The sequence below is a fragment of the Bufo bufo genome, chromosome 3 (genome assembly GCF_905171765.1).
Source record: "Bufo bufo chromosome 3, aBufBuf1.1, whole genome shotgun sequence".
Lineage (NCBI taxonomy): Eukaryota > Metazoa > Chordata > Amphibia > Anura > Bufonidae > Bufo > Bufo bufo.
The window spans coordinates 124,125,824-124,146,862 of NC_053391.1; the positions used below are offsets into that span (position 1 = coordinate 124,125,824).

General features: G+C 45.8%; 1 protein-coding gene across 1 annotated transcript in view; it reads right to left on the reverse strand.

The window, feature by feature from the left end:
• The window catches only part of PITPNA (phosphatidylinositol transfer protein alpha), an 83,765-nt gene that overhangs the window by 37,475 nt on the left and 25,251 nt on the right, over positions 1-21,039 (reverse strand). The window contains exons 3-6 of the mRNA XM_040423544.1: positions 14,166-14,311; positions 9,099-9,190; positions 6,464-6,471; positions 356-430 (exon numbers count right to left, since the gene is read on the reverse strand). Coding sequence (XP_040279478.1) covers positions 356-430; positions 6,464-6,471; positions 9,099-9,190; positions 14,166-14,311 — 321 coding nt within the window. The remainder of the gene's footprint in view (positions 1-355; positions 431-6,463; positions 6,472-9,098; positions 9,191-14,165; positions 14,312-21,039) is intronic.

The following is a 21,039-nucleotide window of genomic DNA, read 5'->3' on the forward strand; positions in this document are numbered from 1 at the left end:
TGTAAGAAAGGCAGATTGAATTTGCCGCAAGGACCCCGCCGATACACTAACTGGGAGCCTTTCAAATAGGTAAAGCAATTTGGGTAAGATCGACATCGTAATTGCTGCTATGCGGCCCAGTAAGGATATAACAGGTTCCCTTTAATCTCCAAACAAACCTTACTTGTAGCTCCCTCCGTATTCCGAATAATATCATTGTATAGCATGACTAGCAGAACAAATATGTCACTATAGGCGTCCCTGGAAAATATGCTAAAAGCAAGTAACTTCAGGCTGCAAGGTGTTCACAGAGGCTGAAAACGCATCTATTACATAATGAGCAGGATAATGGAAAGGCTCAGTGTTTTCCACTTACATTGTCTTGTGTGCCCAGATCCGGCTTGTGCCACGTCTCAATCTTAATCAAGAAGTCATCCTTCATGTATTCATTCTGCAATAGAAACACAAGTCCCATTTTGTACTTTTAAAAAACTCCCCCCTAAAATCCACTTTTCTGCACACCGCTGACTTGTCTACACTTTATGAATAGGGCCTCAGCGCATGGAGTACGGGCAGGAGTGCACATTGCTGCTCCTGCCTGTGCCCCCTGGAGGTTTACTAAATGCTGGCATAACACATGGGTACCCTGTAACCATATGCTATGCCAGGATTAGCTGAGCGGAGCAGGCTCCTGCCTGTGCCTGCTTCGATAAGCTAGGAGTCCTGAAGTCAGCATTTAGCTTAGCAAAAGAAGGCAGAAGCAGGAGCCGCTCCGCTCACCTAATCCTGGCATAGCACACGGTTGGGTGGGGGGCACAGGCAGGAACAGCAATGTGCGCTCCTGCCCCGCTCATAAACTCTAGAGCCCGTACTACATACACCACTGAGAAGTACGCTTTAGGGAAGACAGAGGTGCACTTTAGGGGGGGGGTATCTTTATTAAAAATTCAAAATGCATTCATCAAGTATATTACAAAAAGTATTATTAGGGCATTTAGGACATTTTACCAAAAAGTTAATTAAAAGTTTAGTTACTCTTTAATGTACAATTTAGCGTACAATATTAATGACCTATCCTCAGGGTAGGTGAGCAATGTTTGATGGGTGGGGGTCTGAGCCACAGAACCCCTGCTGATCTTCAGCCGCCTTAGGCTACTTTCACATCTGGGTTTTTACTGGATCCGGCAGGGTTCAGCATAAACGCTTCCGTTACTGATAATACAACCATCTGCATCCGTTATGAACAGATCCGGTCGTATTATGTTTAACATAGCCAAGACGGATCCGTCATAAATTCTATTGAAAGTCAATGGGGATGGATCCGTTTTCTATTGTGTCAGAGAAAACGGATCGTCTTGCTCGCCTTCCCAGGACGCACTCAGAAACGCTGCTTGCTGCGTATGGGAACGCATTGGAACGGAACAGAATGTATTCTGGTGCACTCCGTTCCCTTCAGTTGGGTTTTGTCCCCATTCATTGTTAATGAAGCGTTTTCCCCCGGTACTGAGATCCTATGACAGATCTCAATAGCGGAAAGGGAAAGCGCAGATGTGAATGTAGCCTTACAACTTGCCAAGCACAGCGCCATACATTAGATACAATTCGATTGCAGCTCATCTCCATCCACTAGAATGGGGCTTAGGAGGAGACTGCTGCGCCCACTGGAGCGCCCTGGCATCTTCAAACAGCTGGTCAGCGGGGTGCCGGAAGCGGGAACTCCACCGATCCGAAATTGACGACCTATCCTGAGGCGAGCTCATCAATATCAAAATCTCGGGCAGTCCCTTTAATGTGCCAAGATTGTTAACTACTTCAGATTTTCTAGTAAAATATACTCCCAGCCTAGGACTATGTAATGGATGCATTCTGACTAGGGAAAAAAGCCGTTGGACTTAATCATTTCTAGAGGAGAGTAATGTAGATTTAATAGCTTTCATTTCAGTGAATAATTGGTATTTACTCTGCTTTATAACATTATAATCTCCGGCATGGTTTACAGCCCCGACGCAGGCCCCGAGTTAATGGTAACAGTTAATAACGTAGACAGCAATTCATGGGGATAATTACCGCGAGCTGTAAAGCTATTAATACAAACACGTTCCCCCATGAGCCACCAGCAAAATGGCCCCTTGAGGGAACCTCCTGCCTGAGTAAAAAGGGCATTAAATGTAAGAGCGGGCGGCTCTGGCACATAAACAGCTGATTGTGTCGAGGAGCAGGATGCAGAAGGTCACAGAGTTGGCTCAGACAGCGACGGAATCTGCTAGACGTCAAATACTATCTGCGGTATTACACGATTGTGTCCGATGAGAGACAGAACTAAAAGCTGCCATGTGGCTCCTTCTACTTAGGGTCCATTCACACGTCCGTAATTTGGGTCAGCATTCGTTCAGCAATTTGCGGACCCATTTACTTTCAATGGGGCTGGAACGGATGTAAATCCGCAATTCCGGGATCCGCAATTCCGTTCCTGAAAAAAAATAGAACATGTCCTATTCTTGTCAGCGGACCAGAAAAGGCATTTTCTATTACAGTGTCTGTGATGTGCGGTCCGCAAATTGCGGATCGCACATTGCAGGTGTCCGTGTTTTGCGGATCCGCAAAACACTTACGGACATGTGAAATGGACCCTTAAAGGGGTATTCCCATCTGGGACATTGATGGCCTATCCCTAGGATAGGCCATTAACGTCAGACATGTGTGGGTCCCAGGTCTTGGACCCGATCCCAACTCCAGAATGGGACCTCCAAAGTGAACAGAGAACCGCCGTGTATGCGCAGCCACCCTCCGTTCACTGCTGGCTTGGCTATTTCCGGCAGTCCCATAGAGGTGAATGGACAGGTGGTTGCGCTTGCGAAGCGTGCTCTCCATCGCTACGGGATTTCCGAAAACAGGCGAGAGCGCTCGCTCGTCTATTTTTGGAACTCCCATAGTGATGAACATTCACTTCAAGGGCCTCGTTCTTCAGATAGGAGCAGGTACCAAAGGTGGGACCTGCACCTATCCGACATTGATGGCATATCCTGGCGATATACCACCAATTTCCCAGATGGGTCAACCCCTATAAAGGCTACAGACACCTTTGGGGGCAATTTGTTTTTGTTTTGTTTTTATCATTGCATGCTACCCATTTTGGGCTAAAATCAATTAATTTTTTCAATAGATTTTTATTTTAAAATTTTCAACTGTAGCCTTTCACTTTCAGGGCATCTGCTTTCTGCTTCACAAGGAGTCCGTCAGAGAGGTGCTCTGACCTCTGAATCTGTAGCCCAGATCTCTGAAGTCCTGACAGCTCGTAAACATTCATTATAGCTAAATTCTTATCAAAATGAGTGTTTATCGGCACTCCGGAGATAAGGGCTACTGGTCAAGTCGTCAGTGCAGCTCTCTGACGGATTCAGCTTGAAGCAGAAAGCAATAGCCTGCAGACGCCCTGAACGCAATGTAGAATGCTATGATAACTGTCCCCAAAAGGTGTCCATAGTCATTAAAGTGGACCTCGTCTGAAAAGTCTGTTTTAGTCGCATTTACTCGCATTTCCCCTGAATTAACAACTCTGGAGCATCTATTGAATCCATGTTGTTCCATTCCTGCTAGAAGTTTAGAAATTCATTTCCAGCAGTCTACAAAATGGTCCATCCAGGTGTTACCTGTTGGGGGTGTCCCTCCACAGTCTGGAAGCACTGCTTGGATAGTGTCAGACTGTGTAGGGAGACACCCTCAACGGGTAACATCCCTCTGGACTTTTATTGTAGGCTGCCGGCAATTCATTCATAACTTCTAGAAGGAATAATAAAGGAACGGCACAGCATAGAGTCATAAGAATAGATTCTCCAGAATTGTTATTACGTGGGGAATGCAAGTAGGTATTAAAACAGGCATGTCAGGAGTGGTGACTGGTCCCCATTAACGCTGCCTTATAGGGTATGTCCACACAGAGCGTATACGCAGCAGATTTCCTGCCACAGAACTGAGGACAGCATTTTATAGTAGCAGCAAAGTGGATGAGACTAGAACATTTATTAAGAGCAGCGTTTTAGACGCTGGTCTTAATAAAGCCCTAAGCTTGTGGATGATTCACCAAAGTTATAAAGTGGCGCAGGCCTCTCCATAATTTCGGCGCATCCAGCACCAGTTCTAAATGTAACACAGCTTCCTTGCGGTCTTACATTTAGATTATTTTCTACGCCTAAAATAGGCGTAGAAATTGATTGATGAGACTGCCCACAATTTTAGACCTGGCATGAGCTGGGCGTAGTCGCAGTTAGTGGCGCAACTAACCGCTGCGCTGCCATCTGCGCACAAAATACGCCAATTTAGGAGTATTTCAGATTAGTAAATGAGCCCCTTATTCTTTATGAAAATTAGGACTTCAGTACACTGAGGGGTGCACCTCAGCCCCTCAGTTTTCCAGTCCTGGCCCTAGCCTTCGGTGCACTGAAGCCCTCATCTGCATAAGGAATACTGAAACCGATTTTCACAAGACAGGCACCATTTTAATCAGCAGCATTAATCCTACCAAGGAGGTGTAATAGGGCTGATCCCGCTGACAGGTGCTCTTTAAATGCTGTGGGGATCCCTCGTGGATTAAACCCTCTGCGATGCATAAGGTGACATGTGCAGTAAATCCACAATAAAATCTTTATGTAACTCATCTAGATTTTACTGTGTATCCATGGTAAATTTCAAAGCAGATATTTTCGGTGTTTTTTTACATTCTGTGAGGATGTACCCTAAGGCCCCTTTCACACGGGCGAGTATTCCGCGCGGATGCGATGCGTGAGTTGAACGCATTGCACCCGCACTGAATACCGACCCATTCATTTCTATGGGGCTGTTCACATGAGCGGTGATTTTCACGCATCACTTATGCGTTGCGTGAAAATCGCAGCATGCTCTATATTCTGCGTTTTTCACGTAACGCAGGCCCCATAGAAGTGAATGGGGTTGCGTGAAAATCGCATGCATCCGCAAGCAAGTGCAAGTGCGGTGCGATGCGATTTTCACGCACGGTTGCTAGGAGACCCGATCATTATTATTTTCCCTTATAACATGGTTATAAGGGAAAATAATAGCATTCTGAATACAGAATGCATAGTACAATAGGGCTGGAGGGGTTAAAATAATAATAATAATAATTTAACTCACCTTAGTCCACTTGCTCGCGTAGCCCGGCTTCTCCTTGTGTCTCCTTTGTTGAATAGGACCTGTGGTGAGCATTAAATACAGTTACAGGACCATTGATGACATCACGACGGTCATCACATGGTATGTCACATGATCTTTTACCATGGTGATGGATCATGTGATGACCGGAGTGACGTCACCAAAGGTCCTGTTGCTGCACAGAGATCAGATGAAGCCAGAAGGAGATGCCGGGCCGCGAACAAGTGGACTAAGGCGAGTTAAATTTTTATTTATTTTTTTCTTAACCAGCCCTATTTTACTATGCATTGTGAATTCAGAATGCTATTATTTTCCCTTATAACCATGTTATAAGGGAAAATAATACAATCTACAGAACACCAATCCCAAGCCCGAACTTCTGTGAAGAAGTTCGGGTTTGGGTACCAAACACGCGCGATTTTTCTCACGCGAGTGCAAAACGCATTACAATGTTTTGCACTCGTGCGGAAAAATCGCGGGTGTTCCCGTAACGCACGTGCACATTTCCCCGCAACGCCCGTGTGAAAGAGGCCTTAGGCTAAAAAAAGAGGTAGTTAAAAAAAGGACACCCTGTCAGTATATCAGGGCCATTTGTGCATCTATTTTCTGAGCATTTGTCCATTTTTAATGGCCGCTTTGCATCTATTTTTAATTTCATTGGCTTTTTTTTTTTTTAAACATACCAACCTCTATAGTGCCCTCAGTATATATTATGCACCCCCCTCAGTGCCTCTTGGACATCATATGGCCCTCACAGTGCCCCCCAGGTTGAATAATGGCCCCCATAGTGTCTCCACCAGTATGAATAATACTGGCCATCACCGATGTAATCTGCTGACATTCCTTTATGACAGTGGTGGCACTCAGAGCCCTCTTTGTGGGCACCCACGCCCTGGAAAAAGTCTATGGCGTACAAATACGCCTTAGACTTCTCCTGTCATTCATCAGCGCAGGGCGCACTATGAACAGCACAGGCAGCGCACTGAATGTAGGCAGCTATTATAGCCAAATCATATAGAAGATATACTATATTGGTATTCAGGGAAATTTGCCGTGTTGGCACTTTGCGATAAATACGTGGCTTTTGGGTGGCAGTTTGGGCATTCTGTCTGTAAAAGGTTCATCACTGCTGTATGACAAGATGAGAACTACATAACAAGTAACCATTCATATCTGCCCCTTACCATCCGCTGGGTAGGTGTCATACACAATACATGTCTACAACTAGGATAACTGTGACACCGCCCCTTACAGGGATCATAAATCTGGTTATTTTGCACAGTAATAATATGGTATTGTAGGAAAATAATGTACTTACTGTAATAACTGAGAGGACACATGGAAAGAAATCAAAGGAAAAAAGGGTTAGTGCATGTCATTTCAACAAAGCCGAGGCAGATTCCATATAAAATGCATAATACGCCAAAGGAATATACTGTTATTACAAGTCATTTGTAAAAGTCATGAAATACTTAAAGGAGTTTTCCGGGAGTACAATATTGATGACCTATCCTCAGGGTGGAGGATCAATATTTAAAGGGTGGGGGGGGGGTCTGAGCCTCACAACCCCTGCCGATCAGCCGCTTGAAAAAGGCGCTGCAGCCTCCTTACAGAATACCAAGCACAACGCCATACAGCGCATAGTGGCTGTGCTTGGTATTGCAGCCCAGGCCCATTCATTTGGCCTAGGAAGAGGCTGCAGAATGACAGGAGGGGATTTAAGACAGAGAATGACTTGTTTAGTAGGAAAAGCAAACTGGCCACAGGGCAACGTGCTGCCAAAGAGCGATTTTAGGCGCCATATGAGAGGATGCAAAAGCCTGGCGAGTGTTTGCGCATTTGTTGGGTGATTGGCAGCACCTTTGCACAAACCAATTATCAGGAATGAGCATTCATAGGACCCGATAACTGGCCCTAAACAATGTTACACTGAGAGGGGAAAACACAGGGGGTCATTTATCAAACTGGTGTAAAGTAGAACTGGCTTAGTTGCCCATAGCAACCAATCAGACTCCACCTTTCATTTTCCAAAGGAGCTGTCAAAAATGAAAGGTGGAATCTGATTGGTTGCTATGGGCAACTAAGCCAGTTCTACTTCACACCAGTTTGATAAATGACCCCGACAGTCTCTGTGGCTGTTTTTCATTTTGAATTTCTGCCGTGGATTTACCCTATGAATAGCAAAGCACAAATTGACATCCTGAGGATTTAAAATCTGCACCACAGGTTAGAATACCATTCCCGGCTGGATCCCATTGACTATAATGGGTACCAGTGAAGGGCCATTTTTCAGCCTGACAAAACCCATTGCATGAACTTATGCTGGTAGGTCAGAGCGGGGAACTCCGGCAGCCTGCCGAATCTGATAAACGGAGTGTGAACATGCCTTTAATGGCACATGTATTCTGCTATTAAAGTACCACCCAAAAAATAAAATAATAGCGGTATTAGTCGGAGGAATCTGGGGAGCGCAGCATGAGGTGGCACTGCTGGATTTTCTTTAATGAGGTCGATCAGCAGGATCAACACAATTAAATCAGGTATACCTGAATTTTAGGACTGATCCTGCTTATTAAAGCAATACCTGGATGGTGAAAATCCAGTGCTTCAATCCAGAGAAAACTGTTTATTTCTACATGCAATTTAGGGCTTCAGCGCACCGAGTGGCAGAAAGAGGGTGTGGCAAACACAGGAAATGAAAGGAGCTGAGGTGCACTGAGGGGCTAGGGCCTGCCCCTTGGTGCACTAAAGCCCTAATTTGCATATGGAATTAAAGGGATTTTCAAGGAGCAGAATATTGATGACCTATCCTCACTGGAGCAGCATGGGTAGTACTGCCGCATGTCGGACGGACCCCCCCCCCCCCCCCCCCACCAATCAGATATTGATGACTTTATCCTGAGGATAGGTCATCAGTATTGTAGTCCCAGAAAACTATTTTTTCTGATGTTTCACCATCTGGGTATCGTTTGAAACAGCAGGCTCAACCCTAAGGCCTAGTTCACACGAACGTATGGCTTTTATAGTTTTTTGCGGTCTGTTTTTCACAGATCTGTTGTTCCGTTTTTGAGTTCCGTTGTGTTTCCGTTCTGTTTTTCGTTCCGTTTTTCCGTATGGCATATACAGTATACAGTAATTACATAGAAAAAATTGGGCTGGGCATAACATTTTCAATAGATCGTTCCATTTTTGCGGAACCGATACGGAAGACATACGGATGCATTTCCGTATGTGTTCCATTTTTTTTGCGGACCCATTAACTTGAATAGAGCCACGGAACGTGATTTGCGGGCAATTATAGGACATGTTCTATCTTTCAACGGAACGGAAAAACGGAAATACGGAAACGGAATGCTTACGAAACCCATTCCGTTTTTAATGCGGAACCATTGAAATGAATGGTTCCGTATACGGACCGTATACAGAACACAAAAAAACGGCCCGTACACTCGCAAAAAAAAACTATCGTGTGAACTAGGCCTAAGAGACAGTGTCTGGTTTAATAAGATTGATCCTGCTGACAGATCCACTTTAATATCATGCCCATATAAACAATGACTATAGGATATTTATACGGCACTCTGTAAAAAGGTCACTGTCCTCAGCTCTAAATCTAGTTCCCCATAAAAATTGCACTGCAAACTGTTCCGAGTGAATGGGTCAAGGGAAACCAACGTGCAAGGAGATATCCTCAGAGAGACAAACGCAGAAAACCGGAGCCAAGTTCGCATCATTTCGGCTCTCTTGCCTTCCTCCAACCAAGGTAACAAGATGCCTGTCAGGATAGCCTGCATTATTCATGTAGAAGGCCAGTGCAAGCGAGAAGCACATGCAGATAAGGTAACAAAGTCCCAGCTAGAGCAAGGAGGCTGCACAGTACAAAGCCGGTCGGCAGGCCTGTGCAAACCGTGAGACAGGACTGCTATTCATCAGCCGCCAGTCTCGGTACTCACCCGTCCTGCAGTAGGGGTATGCATTCCAGGCCTTCTCGTGCATATTCAGTGCTCCTTCAGGCGCCAGCATCCTTACAAATGTTGGTACTTTGCTGCAGACAAGATACACAGTGATTACGTTCTGCAGACACAGACGGCAAGAAAGCCTAAATTCAAAAACTGCTATACACAAGCCAAAAATCAAACAGGAGCTCCTAAAATGTGTTACATGCGATATAAAACATATATATATATATATATATAAAACATATACACAGGATTTTTTCATATGCACTTTTACTTCGGGGTATGGACACGATCAATGCAATTCCGCAACTCATTTTAGGGTTTGATTCTTACGGTGCTCACTGTCCGGTATTAACAATATGTTAACTTTATTCTGCAGATCAATACGATGAAATCATGAAAAAAAAAGGGGTTATTCAAGACTATAACAGACCTCCCGTAGTGGGTGATCAACTTTACCTGGACCCCCCCCCCCCTTTGGGTTTGGTCTCCATCGCTCCACGGCCAGCTCTTCACATCCCTGATGAGGGGGGGGGGGGGGGGGGGGAAATCTCCGATCCCAGCAGTGAGAGTAAGGTGTCAGCTGTGTAATACCACCAGTAACTGCAAGAGATGGCTCCTGAGCCAATTGCTGGCCGCAGTGGTGACCTGCTCCTCTTACGTCACCTGTGACGAATGGAGAGCAGCTGACAACTGTGGCCAGCGATTGGCTGTAGAACCCAGGTAAGTATGATCACCATTGCGGGTAGGCCACCCTGGAAGGTTTGATATAGTCTTGGATAACTATAACCCTTTTAATTAAAAAAAATATATCATAATCTAAAAAAAAAGAAAAAAAAGATTGTTTTCTGTTGCCATATACCCATCATTTTTATTTATTTTTTCTACCGATGGACCTGTGTAGGGGCTCATTTTTATTGGGATATATGTGACCTTTTGATCATCTTTTATTTCATATTTTCTGGGGGAGGCAAGGTAACCAAAAAGACAATAATTCTGGTGTTTGGGATTTTTTTTCTTCTTTTTTTTTTTTTACAACAATCACCGTGCAGGTTCTTTAATGGATAATTTAATAGATCGGGTCATTTCCTTTTTCACATTTTTTAGTACCCTCAGTGGGCCTGGAAGCTGCAACTGTTTGATCACTTGTACTATACTACTTCTGAATTTACAGTACATAGGCATTCTGACAGTGGCGGCAGGTCTGGGGGGGGGGGGGGGGGGGGGGGATCTCCAATCCCAGCAGTGAGGACCAGATGTCAGCTGTGTAATATCACCAGAACCCGCAAGAGATAGTGTGAGTGTGGGCCCAGGTCCTTAGTCGGTGCCATTGCTGTGACGCGCTACTACAGCAAAGACAGAATGTCCTGAATGCCTGGTCAAACTGAAACACAAGCAATATGGAAAAAGAATAAAGATTGATCACTTTATCAGTTTATTAATATAGCACATGTAGCCAGGAGAGAAACTAGCGGAAAGCGCACTCGTTTAATTAGTGGATCAGATGAGTTCTTTATTTTCTGTTGCTCATTGCTCGAAATTACACTAACATTACATTTATTTTGTATCAATAAATTGTGCAGAATTTATTGGATTCCATAAAATCACAATTACCAAAATTTACCAGTATCGCCAATCCCCAAAATACTAGTTCTTATGGCTAAAGCTTATTGGCTATCCAGTCTAAAATAAATTAGACTATAAAGGATGGACTGCTGCACTTCATCCTCATGCACGTGACCATATTTTGCTTCCGTGTCCGAGTGCACACAGACCCATTCATTTCCAAGGGTCCACAAAAAAACTAATAGAAATAAAACAAACAAAAACGGACAGTAAACAGGTATCATCTATGCAGGTGTCACCTGTGTGCTGTCCATCGTGTTTGTTTTTTGCCCGCATCCGTGTGTACATTCCGCAAATTACAGAACACGTCCTATTCTTGTCCGTACTGCAGATAAGAATAGTCATTTCTAGTAATGGGAGTGAGGAAAATGCGGATTGCACATGGAAGGTGTTTGTATTTTGCAGATCTGTGGTTTGCAGACTGAAGTATGGATACAGTTGTGTGCATGAGGCCTTAAAGGGGCTGTTCCGCCAAAAATATTTTACAGTTTTCAAACCAGCACCTGGATCTGAATACATTTCTAATTGCATGTAATTAAAAATGTATTATAGCTACTGAGTTATCCAATTAAATCCATCTGTATAGCGCCACCTGCTGTTTGCTCTTTTTCTAATTTCTCTGTCCTGCTCACCGAGACAGAAGCACATGCTCCGTTCCAACCTTCAACTGCCACCAGCTGCAGCAGACAGGACAAGCCTCCTGAGCTGCGGCAGAAAGGACAAGCCTCCTGAGCTGCGGCAGAAAGGACAAGCCTCCTGAGCTGCGGCAGACAGGACAAGCCTCCTGAGCTGCGGCAGACAGGACAAGCCTCCTGAGCTGCGGCAGACAGGACAAGCCTCCTGAGCTGCGGCAGACAGGACAAGCCTCCTGAGCTGCGGCAGACAGGACAAGCCTCCTGAGCTGCGGCAGACAGGACAAGCCTCCTGAGCTGCGGCAGACAGGACAAGCCTCCTGAGCTGCGGCAGACAGGACAAGCCTCCTGAGCTGCGGCAGACAGGACAAGCCTCCTGAGCTGCGGCAGACAGGACAAGCCTCCTGAGCTGCGGCAGACAGGACAAGCCTCCTGAGCTGCGGCAGACAGGACAAGCCTCCTGAGCTGCGGCAGACAGGACAAGCCTCCTGAGCTGCGGCAGACAGGACAAGCCTCCTGAGCTGCGGCAGACAGGACAAGCCTCCTGAGCTGCGGCAGACAGGACAAGCCTCCTGAGCTGCGGCAGACAGGACAAGCCTCCTGAGCTGCGGCAGACAGGACAAGCCTCCTGAGCTGCGGCAGACAGGACAAGCCTCCTGAGCTGCGGCAGACAGGACAAGCCTCCTGAGCTGCGGCAGACAGGACAAGCCTCCTGAGCTGCGGCAGACAGGACAAGCCTCCTGAGCTGCAGCAGACAGGACAAGCCTCCTGAGCTGCAGCAGACAGGACAAGCCTCCTGAGCTGCAGCAGACAGGACAAGCCTCCTGAGCTGCAGCAGACAGGACAAGCCTCCTGAGCTGCAGCAGACAGGACAAGCCTCCTGAGCTGCAGCAGACAGGACAAGCCTCCTGAGCTGCAGCAGACAGGACAAGCCTCCTGAGCTGCAGCAGACAGGACAAGCCTCCTGAGCTGCAGCAGACAGGACAAGCCTCCTGAGCTGCAGCAGACAGGACAAGCCTCCTGAGCTGCAGCAGACAGGACAAGCCTCCTGAGCTGCAGCAGACAGGACAAGCCTCCTGAGCTGCAGCAGACAGGACAAGCCTCCTGAGCTGCAGCAGACAGGACAAGCCTCCTGAGCTGCAGCAGACAGGACAAGCCTCCTGAGCTGCAGCAGACAGGACAAGCCTCCTGAGCTGCAGCAGACAGGACAAGCCTCCTGAGCTGCAGCAGACAGGACAAGCCTCCTGAGCTGCAGCAGACAGGACAAGCCTCCTGAGCTGCAGCAGACAGGACAAGCCTCCTGAGCTGCAGCAGACAGGACAAGCCTCCTGAGCTGCAGCAGACAGGACAAGCCTCCTGAGCTGCAGCAGACAGGACAAGCCTCCTGAGCTGCAGCAGACAGGACAAGCCTCCTGAGCTGCAGCAGACAGGACAAGCCTCCTGAGCTGCAGCAGACAGGACAAGCCTCCTGAGCTGCAGCAGACAGGACAAGCCTCCTGAGCTGCAGCAGACAGGACAAGCCTCCTGAGCTGCAGCAGACAGGACAAGCCTCCTGAGCTGCAGCAGACAGGACAAGCCTCCTGAGCTGCAGCAGACAGGACAAGCCTCCTGAGCTGCAGCAGACAGGACAAGCCTCCTGAGCTGCAGCAGACAGGACAAGCCTCCTGAGCTGCAGCAGACAGGACAAGCCTCCTGAGCTGCAGCAGACAGGACAAGCCTCCTGAGCTGCAGCAGACAGGACAAGCCTCCTGAGCTGCAGCAGACAGGACAAGCCTCCTGAGCTGCAGCAGACAGGACAAGCCTCCTGAGCTGCAGCAGAAAGGACAAGCCTCCTGAGCTGCAGCAGACAGGACAAGCCTCCTGAGCTGCAGCAGAAAGGACAAGCCTCCTGAGCTGCCAGCTTGAATTAAATCTAGCAGAATAATTGAAGCAATAAATGGGGAGCTCTGGATCCATGTGAGGTGCAGGGCTGGTTCTAGCTTTGTTAGAAAGAGGTTGTCATGTACTAGATTATGTAGGATTTTCATTCTTTATATTATTCATGGGTTATCCCCTTTAAAAGGGAATGTCCAGAAGAAAACACGGCTGTTTACTTCCTAAACCAGCGATACACCTGTCCAGGAGTTGTGTCTAGTATTATAGCTAAACTCCATTGAAGTGAAGGTGGTTGTACTGCAATACCGCACACAGGTGGTATTGCAGTGTGGCACTGTTTTTGGAAGTACGCAGCTATGTTTGTCCAATCTGGACTCACCTCCTTAAAGGGGATCTGCCAGCAGTTTTCACCATGCTAAATTGCTGACAGCATTAGGCAGGGGTTCGAAAGAGCAGGACAAACATACCTTTTGTGGAGATTTTATTATCAGGAGAATTGTGAAAATGAACTTTTATTTTGCCAGATTCTACTCTTGCAAGTGCACTGGAGGTGGAGATTAACCATGAAGTGCTCTCTGCATTCAGCTGCTTCACAACCACTCCCCTCAGCACTGAGGGACAGATGTACTGGTCTCCTTGTTGGCAGCTACAGCTCTCACTGTAGCAGAAGGGAGGGTCTGTGAAGCAGCTCAATGCAGAGAGCACTTCATGGTGAAGCTCCGCCTCCAGTGCACCTGCACAGCAGAAGTTGGCTGAATAAAACTACATATTCACCCTACTCCTGATGATAAAAGTTCTACAAAAGTTTATGCTTATCCTGCTCTCTCCATACCCTACCAAGTGTTGTCAGCAGTTTAGCATTAGCAAAACTGCTGACAGATTACCTTTTATTTGACTTCACCAAACAATTCAAAAAATATAACATTACCTTTGTAAATGGTAAATCTTGTGTGTATACTGTCCTTTCTCCCCATCCTTCTCATAAGGCTCATTTACAAGTACTTCCACGCCTTCGCCTCCTCCTGTTTCATTCTTACTGGCTTCTGCTACCGAGTAGAGCTGGCCCACTTGGTACTAAATGAGTTAACAAAACCAGTTAGTTCAGCATACACAGGGTTACTTTAAATTTTCAAGGGCAAGGATGGACAAAACACTGTTAGATGTTAGGAGCAAGTCAGACCCCCAACTGGACTTTGTTAGTGGTCCGGGAATAAAACCCGTCATAGATAATAGAAAGCGATCCAAACACACAGGAAATATACTAAACCTTGTAAGCCAGTCATCAAAAAAGCACAAATTTTGATGCAAAACTCACATGTGAAAAAATTTGATTTTTTCTTTTAAGGTGGGGGGGCTCTGCAGTTCTTAGAATTTATGCTAGAAAACTGGCGTAACTTACACCCAAAATCTCGTAGCTGCCGTAGATATGGTCTATGAACGTCCTCTTAATAATTATAGCACATCTGATGTTGGCGAGACAGATTAGGGTCACTGCATAAAATGCTGGTCTCAAAGAAAATCTTACAACCGGAAATTCAAACCAGACACAGACGGGGAGATGCATTATCTCTGCTGTGCCAGAAAAGTGGCATTAAAAAGTTGCAAGCTGTTCGACTTGCAAGTGCCTCTTATTACGCTGCCCTCATCACGTGTCCAAAAGGGGGCATGGAAAGGGTGGGAAAGGGGTATGGCCAACATCAGAGACTCCTGGAGGATGCGCCTAATTTATAGCGCAACCTGTGGCAGTGCAGGCGATATCAAGCACCGGTCTCAATAATCTACCCCATAGTCTTATAGGGCTAGCTCAGCCGAATGTAATGATACCTTTCACTTAGCAATCCATACTTCTTCTGCTAGCCCTTCTCCATTGACAAGGCCAGGTGAGATGACTATGCAGGAGGAGCAAGGGTGCACGGAGTGGCCTGGCCCTCCCCTCAGTGCACTTAACTGCTCATTTGCCTATGGATTAAAACTGCTTTTTCTCAGGAATGAAGCAACAGATCACTAAAGGTCCCTTTACACGGGACAATGTACAAGTAGATTGTCGGGAGGGAAGCGTTCCTTCCCGACAATCTTCTGCTCGCTGGTGGAGGAGACTGCTGCATTTACATGCACCAATCTCCTCCACGGTATAGGGAGGAGCGATCGCTAATGTCATCGCTCTTCCCTATCCTAACTCGTTGTTTCCCGGCAGCAGATCCTGTTTACACAGCACTATCTGTCACTGGGAAACGAGGATTTTTGTGTTCGCACAAGAGATCCAATTACCCAATGAACAAGAATTTTGCTTGCTCCTCGGGTAATCGGTGGTGCATTTACACCGCCAGATCATTGCTAACGAGTGTTACTATGAACGCTCGTGAGCGATGAGCAAGGCTAGAGATAGCCAACCTCAGTCTCTCCAACTCTTGCAAAACTACAACTCCCAGCATGCCCAGACTGCCTCAAGCTATCAGCCTACAGCAAGGCATGGTGAGAGTTGTAGTTTTACAACAGCAGGAGAGCCACAGGTTGGCCATCCCTGAACTAGGCGATTCTTGACCCGTGTAAAGGGCCCTAAAGTGACAGGTATCATGACATAAATCCCCGCTCCCCCATAGTAGTCAGTATCCAATATCTAGACAGATTGCCTTTCCGCATTCTGTTTTTGTCCATCCCCGTCAAAAGATTTACCGGCAATTTCAAAATAGTCATATATATATAGATGGCATAACAAAAAGTGTTCTGTTAGGGTACATTCACACAAAATGCAGAAAAATGTTTTTTGCTACACTTTTCTGCAACCACTGCATATATTGAACAGCATGTATAGAAAGGTCATCTGGGCTTCCAGCAGTACAACGGAGCTGACAAGTGAGGACAATGTCAGCTGCGTGTGCCTTAACGCCATTGTGAAAAAACGCCAGGTATAGGCGAAGCGGAAATATGTGAAACCTCAGCAACTCCTAGAAATGGTGTGGTTCTGCGCTATATTCTGTTAATCTTTACAATGGGGCTACTCATGCAAAATGTCACGCGGCCAAAGATCGCAAAGAAACATGGCAAGATAATGAAAAGGAAGTTGGCCGTGTTGCGACACCCAAGCTGGCAGAATTCTGGTTAAGTTTAGATTTGAGGCGCCTTGCATTTCATGGGCCACAATGTGACCGCGTTCTTTTTCGTCATGTCGCCATGCAGTACTGTGATCTTTGGCCTAAAGTCACTCCGTAGCCTAAGACTTATAAAACAGACATACCCAAATGGACCATCAAATCTTAGGTCACTATTAGGGTGCAGTCACATGACCGCCACGTCCGGGACCTGCACCTTTCTTAAGGATGGAGCCCGCAAAGTGAAGGAGTGGCCGCCCTTCATTCATTTCTATGGGAGCACCGGAAATAGCTGAGCGCTGCGCTTGGCTATTTTCTGCAGTCCCATTGAAATGAATGGCAAGCGCACCAAGCAAGCGCAGCCACCAGTCCATTCACTTCTGTGGGGTTGACGGAAATAGCAAAGCCAGCGCCGTAGAAATGAATGGAGGGAGGCTGCGCTTATGCCGTGCACCATACTTCACTTTGCAGGCTCCTTTCTAAGTATATGTGTGCGGGTCCCAGATATATCAGAAATTGGGGGCATATCCTAGTCATATGCCCCCAGTGTCTGAGGTGAGACAACCCCTTTAAATGGTTTATCCAACTCCTAAAATGCCCTCCCCATACGCCTGGGCCCCTCCCACGGACAGTACTTACCTCGTTCCCTGAAACCAGTGTCGCTTCTGGTCCCTGCACGAGCGCTGCGCGGATCAAAACATCCGGCGTCGGGGCAGCCAATAGCAGGCAGCAACGGGAATGAGCCTCCCTAGCATTGCGGGTGATGCTAGGGAGGCTTGTTTCCGTCGCAGCCTAAATTGGCTCCCCCTTCGACTGCGGATGTTTTCATCCGTCCGACGGGGTGCAGCGGCCGCCGTGCTTAGACCATGAGCAAGGTAAGTACTATCCATGCGAGGGGTCTGGGAGGCATTTTAGGGGTTAGATAACCCCTTTAAAGGTTTGTTCACATCTGCATTGACATTTCCATTATTGTAAAACAATGCGTCTGTTTTACGTTCCATTTGTTTACATGGGAAATTGTGAGCATCGGCTATGCTCAGTGTCCACTCTGTTAGGCTTCCACAACGGAAAAGTCAATGGAAATAGAAACAAGAATCTGACTTATTCAAATAATAATAATAATACAGGACTCTTTGATAATAACCTCCTAAATACTACAATTGGAAGATGCACCCACAAATCATTTTATTCCTTTTCTATTCCAGTCTCCTGTGGACCTCAATACTGTCCCCGAGGGACGCTCTCATTTCACTGATACTACCCTATGGTTACTATATAGGTGCTGATCTCTTCTCTACAGGTCACATAACCAGTTTTAAGAGGATCAGCTGGTCCCAGCAACATTTGCAGGGTCCATTTTAATCCTTTCTGTTATTTCTGATCCTTTAATCTCATTTACAATGGTAAAAAAAAAGATGAAATGGATGAGAAATAGCTCAGGATCCCACAAGATGCACAGACAAAACATTTCTACCAAAGTGAGGGAATCTGACATCCTCTCAGTAATGGCCTATTATTTATGTAATAACAGTATCATAGGAAATTTGCATGATAACTAGTAGTTTGAGGGTAGTCCGCTTTGGGCAATCCCTTCTTGTTGGATGGTTTCCCAGAGGAGAAGGTGCCTCACTGCTGAGACCCACAGGGATCAACTGGAATCTGTGGGGGAACCCGCAACCCAATGCACTGGCAATGTAATAGATGGATACGTCAGATTCTCCAGGGCGAGACATGTTCTGTCTCTGGCTAATAGATGAGCGAGTATAGAATACAGGATTCCACTAGTATTTGAATCTGAGGGCTTACAAAAAAAATTATTTACCATTTTAATTATGTAACTTAAAGGCTATGGACACATTGTAGACAAAAAAAATTACGATTACATTTTACTCACATTGGGCTAAAAACAAATATTTTTTCAATTGGCCTTTATTAAAACTGAAAATATATATATATTTTTTTTTTAGCTCCAAATGAGTAAAATGTAATCTAAAAAAAAAAAAAGGTGTCCATAATTAGGGTGAATTCACACGACCGTATGTATTTTACTGTCCGCAAAATGCAGATCTGCAAAAAATATGGATGAAGTCCATGTTGCATTGTTTTTTTTTTATGGACCAATTGTAACAATGTCTATTCTTGCCACAAAATGGAGAAGAATAGGACATGTTTTATTTTTCTGCGGGGCTGCGGAACGGATATACGGATGCGGGCAGCACACTATTTTCTGCGGCCCCATTGACATGAATGAGTCCACAGCCAATCCTCAAAAAATAAAAATGTGGATCGGATGTGGACCGAAAATACGGTCGTGTGAATGGGGCCTTAAAGAGGTATTCCCATCGAATGTACTGCTGGTATATCGCAATGATGTCACTTTATGATGGAAGGGGGTCTGATGATTACCTGCCACTGCTTTATCCCGTACAGCGGCACTCCTGGCCACCCCGGCATGCAGGGAACTGTAGTCGGCCCCTCTGCACAACTCTTCCTCTCCCTCCCCACCACCCCAAATCAACTGTGCATGGAACGACATTAAAGGGGCCACAGCACAGAATCAGCGCTGTGGTCCCTTCACTGTTGGGATCAATGGGGTCCCAGCAGTCAGCATTAAGCCATCACTTTAAGTGACCGTGATGGAAATACCCCTTTGTAGCAAACCTGCGTCCCATTAGCTGTAAAATGCTGGTGTAAATACGGCTCAGAGCTGCCTTAGATTTCATTCTGGAGCATGGACTGCTGGAGGAGACCTGTCATTTATGACGAGGCCTGTGCCTCCATAGATCAGGGCCATTGTATTCAGATAATCACTATAGTAAATGTGTCTTTATGTCGTTTACGATTCGGCCTGATCTTATCCTACAGCAAGGCCGGGTCTCTGCGGTGGTTTTACGGAATAGCGGCAAACTATTGTCGTTTTCACGAGATTGCAAAATGCCGCTGCAAAAAAAAAAAACACAGCCGCAACGAGAAATCCTAGCCCAATATGCATAGCACCTGAAGGTCATTTTTGGTAAGTCAGGGTGATCAAGGTGAAGACCACCCAACAGCCCTTTCCAAATATCACATACTGTTACAGTGTTGGATCATTTTGAAGAGGAAGGGTTCACAGTGTTACATTCTGCTATATGAGTGATGTTGAAAATTGGCCTATGTGGTCAAATATCCTACTCCTTTGTGACAGTGCCTGTATTTAGTAAATAGGGAAAGCAGGGAGACGGTGACAATGTAGCAGTTGCCACCTTTGTTCTTTCTGTGTACAGTTTGCACTGGTGGCAGAGGAGGCGCGGATACAGGAAATTTGATTTCTCTGCTGCTGATCTGCCAGGTACTGATTCCAGTAATACATGTACCGTAGGCGAGACCATACAAATGCTGGTGGTTTAAGCAGAGAGGATTATCCCAGACGCATGGTCTTATAAAGAAATACAGAAACGATTATCAAGCACTATGTATAGCCCCGCCGAAAACAGATCAGATCAGGCTATGTTCACCACGTGTTCTGTTCTTGGAAATGCAGGAGGTTTACGTTAACACTAAGCAAATATCCGCCTGGCTGGTCTCCCTATAATATCTCATCCAGGTCCTTGGTATTTTCTTTACCTATAAGCAAGTGATATTAGACTTTCCATATACAAAGTGTCAAATGTTTACATCCAATATCAAATGAAAAGCTCTCTTGAGTAAACCATTTGCACCCATTTAAAGAGAGTCTGTCACTTATAGAACTAATACTAAAGGCTAACACTGGGGTTATCCAGTGTCTAAAACATGCCTCCCAATGCCCGGACCCCTCATATAGATCATACTTACCCCGCTCCCCAGGGGGAGCAGCCAATAGCAGGACGCGACAGGGACGAGCCTCCCTAGCATCGCGGGTGAGGCAGGAGATGCAACGACAGCCGTGCGGCGATCCGGGAGCAGGGTAGGTATAATCTATAAGTGACGCGGGTGCCCGGGCATTGGGGGAGAATGTGTTAGGCATTGGAAACCCCTTTTAAAATCAAGATGCAGCGTCCACGGCAGGTGTGCAATCCCACTGATCACAATGCAAAGGTTGTACGTAGCCAAGTAAGGTGCAGATTTATGTGGGATCTTGCAGGGCGACTATTTCTGCTTCTCATGGAATTAATGCCCGGCTTAATAGGTTGGTATTGTATAATATGTGTTGGTATTGTATATTGTATATTATGGGTTGGTATTGTATATTGTATAATATGGGTTGGTATTGTATAATATGGGTTGGTATTGTATATTATATAATAGGTTGGTATTGTATATTGTATAATAGGTTGATATTGTATATTGTATAATATGGGTTGGTATTGTATAATATGGGTTGGTATTGTATAGTGTATAATAGGTTGGTATTGTATATTATATAATATGGGTTGGTATTGTATATTGTATAATATGGGTTGGTATTGTATATTATATAATAGGTTGGTATTGTATATTATATAATAGGTTGGTATTGTATATTATATAATAGGTTGGTATTGTATAATATGTGTTGGTATTGTATAATATATAATAGGTTGGTATTGTATAATATGTGTGGGTATTGTATAGTGTATAATAGGTTGGTATTGTTTGGATGGTTACTATGTGTTGAAATTGCTTGAAAACATGTGAGCTGAGACATGGAGGCGAGGGAATCACAGCAACGGCGGTCTCTCGGGTTAGCGCAGAGCTGTCATTACTGAACGACCA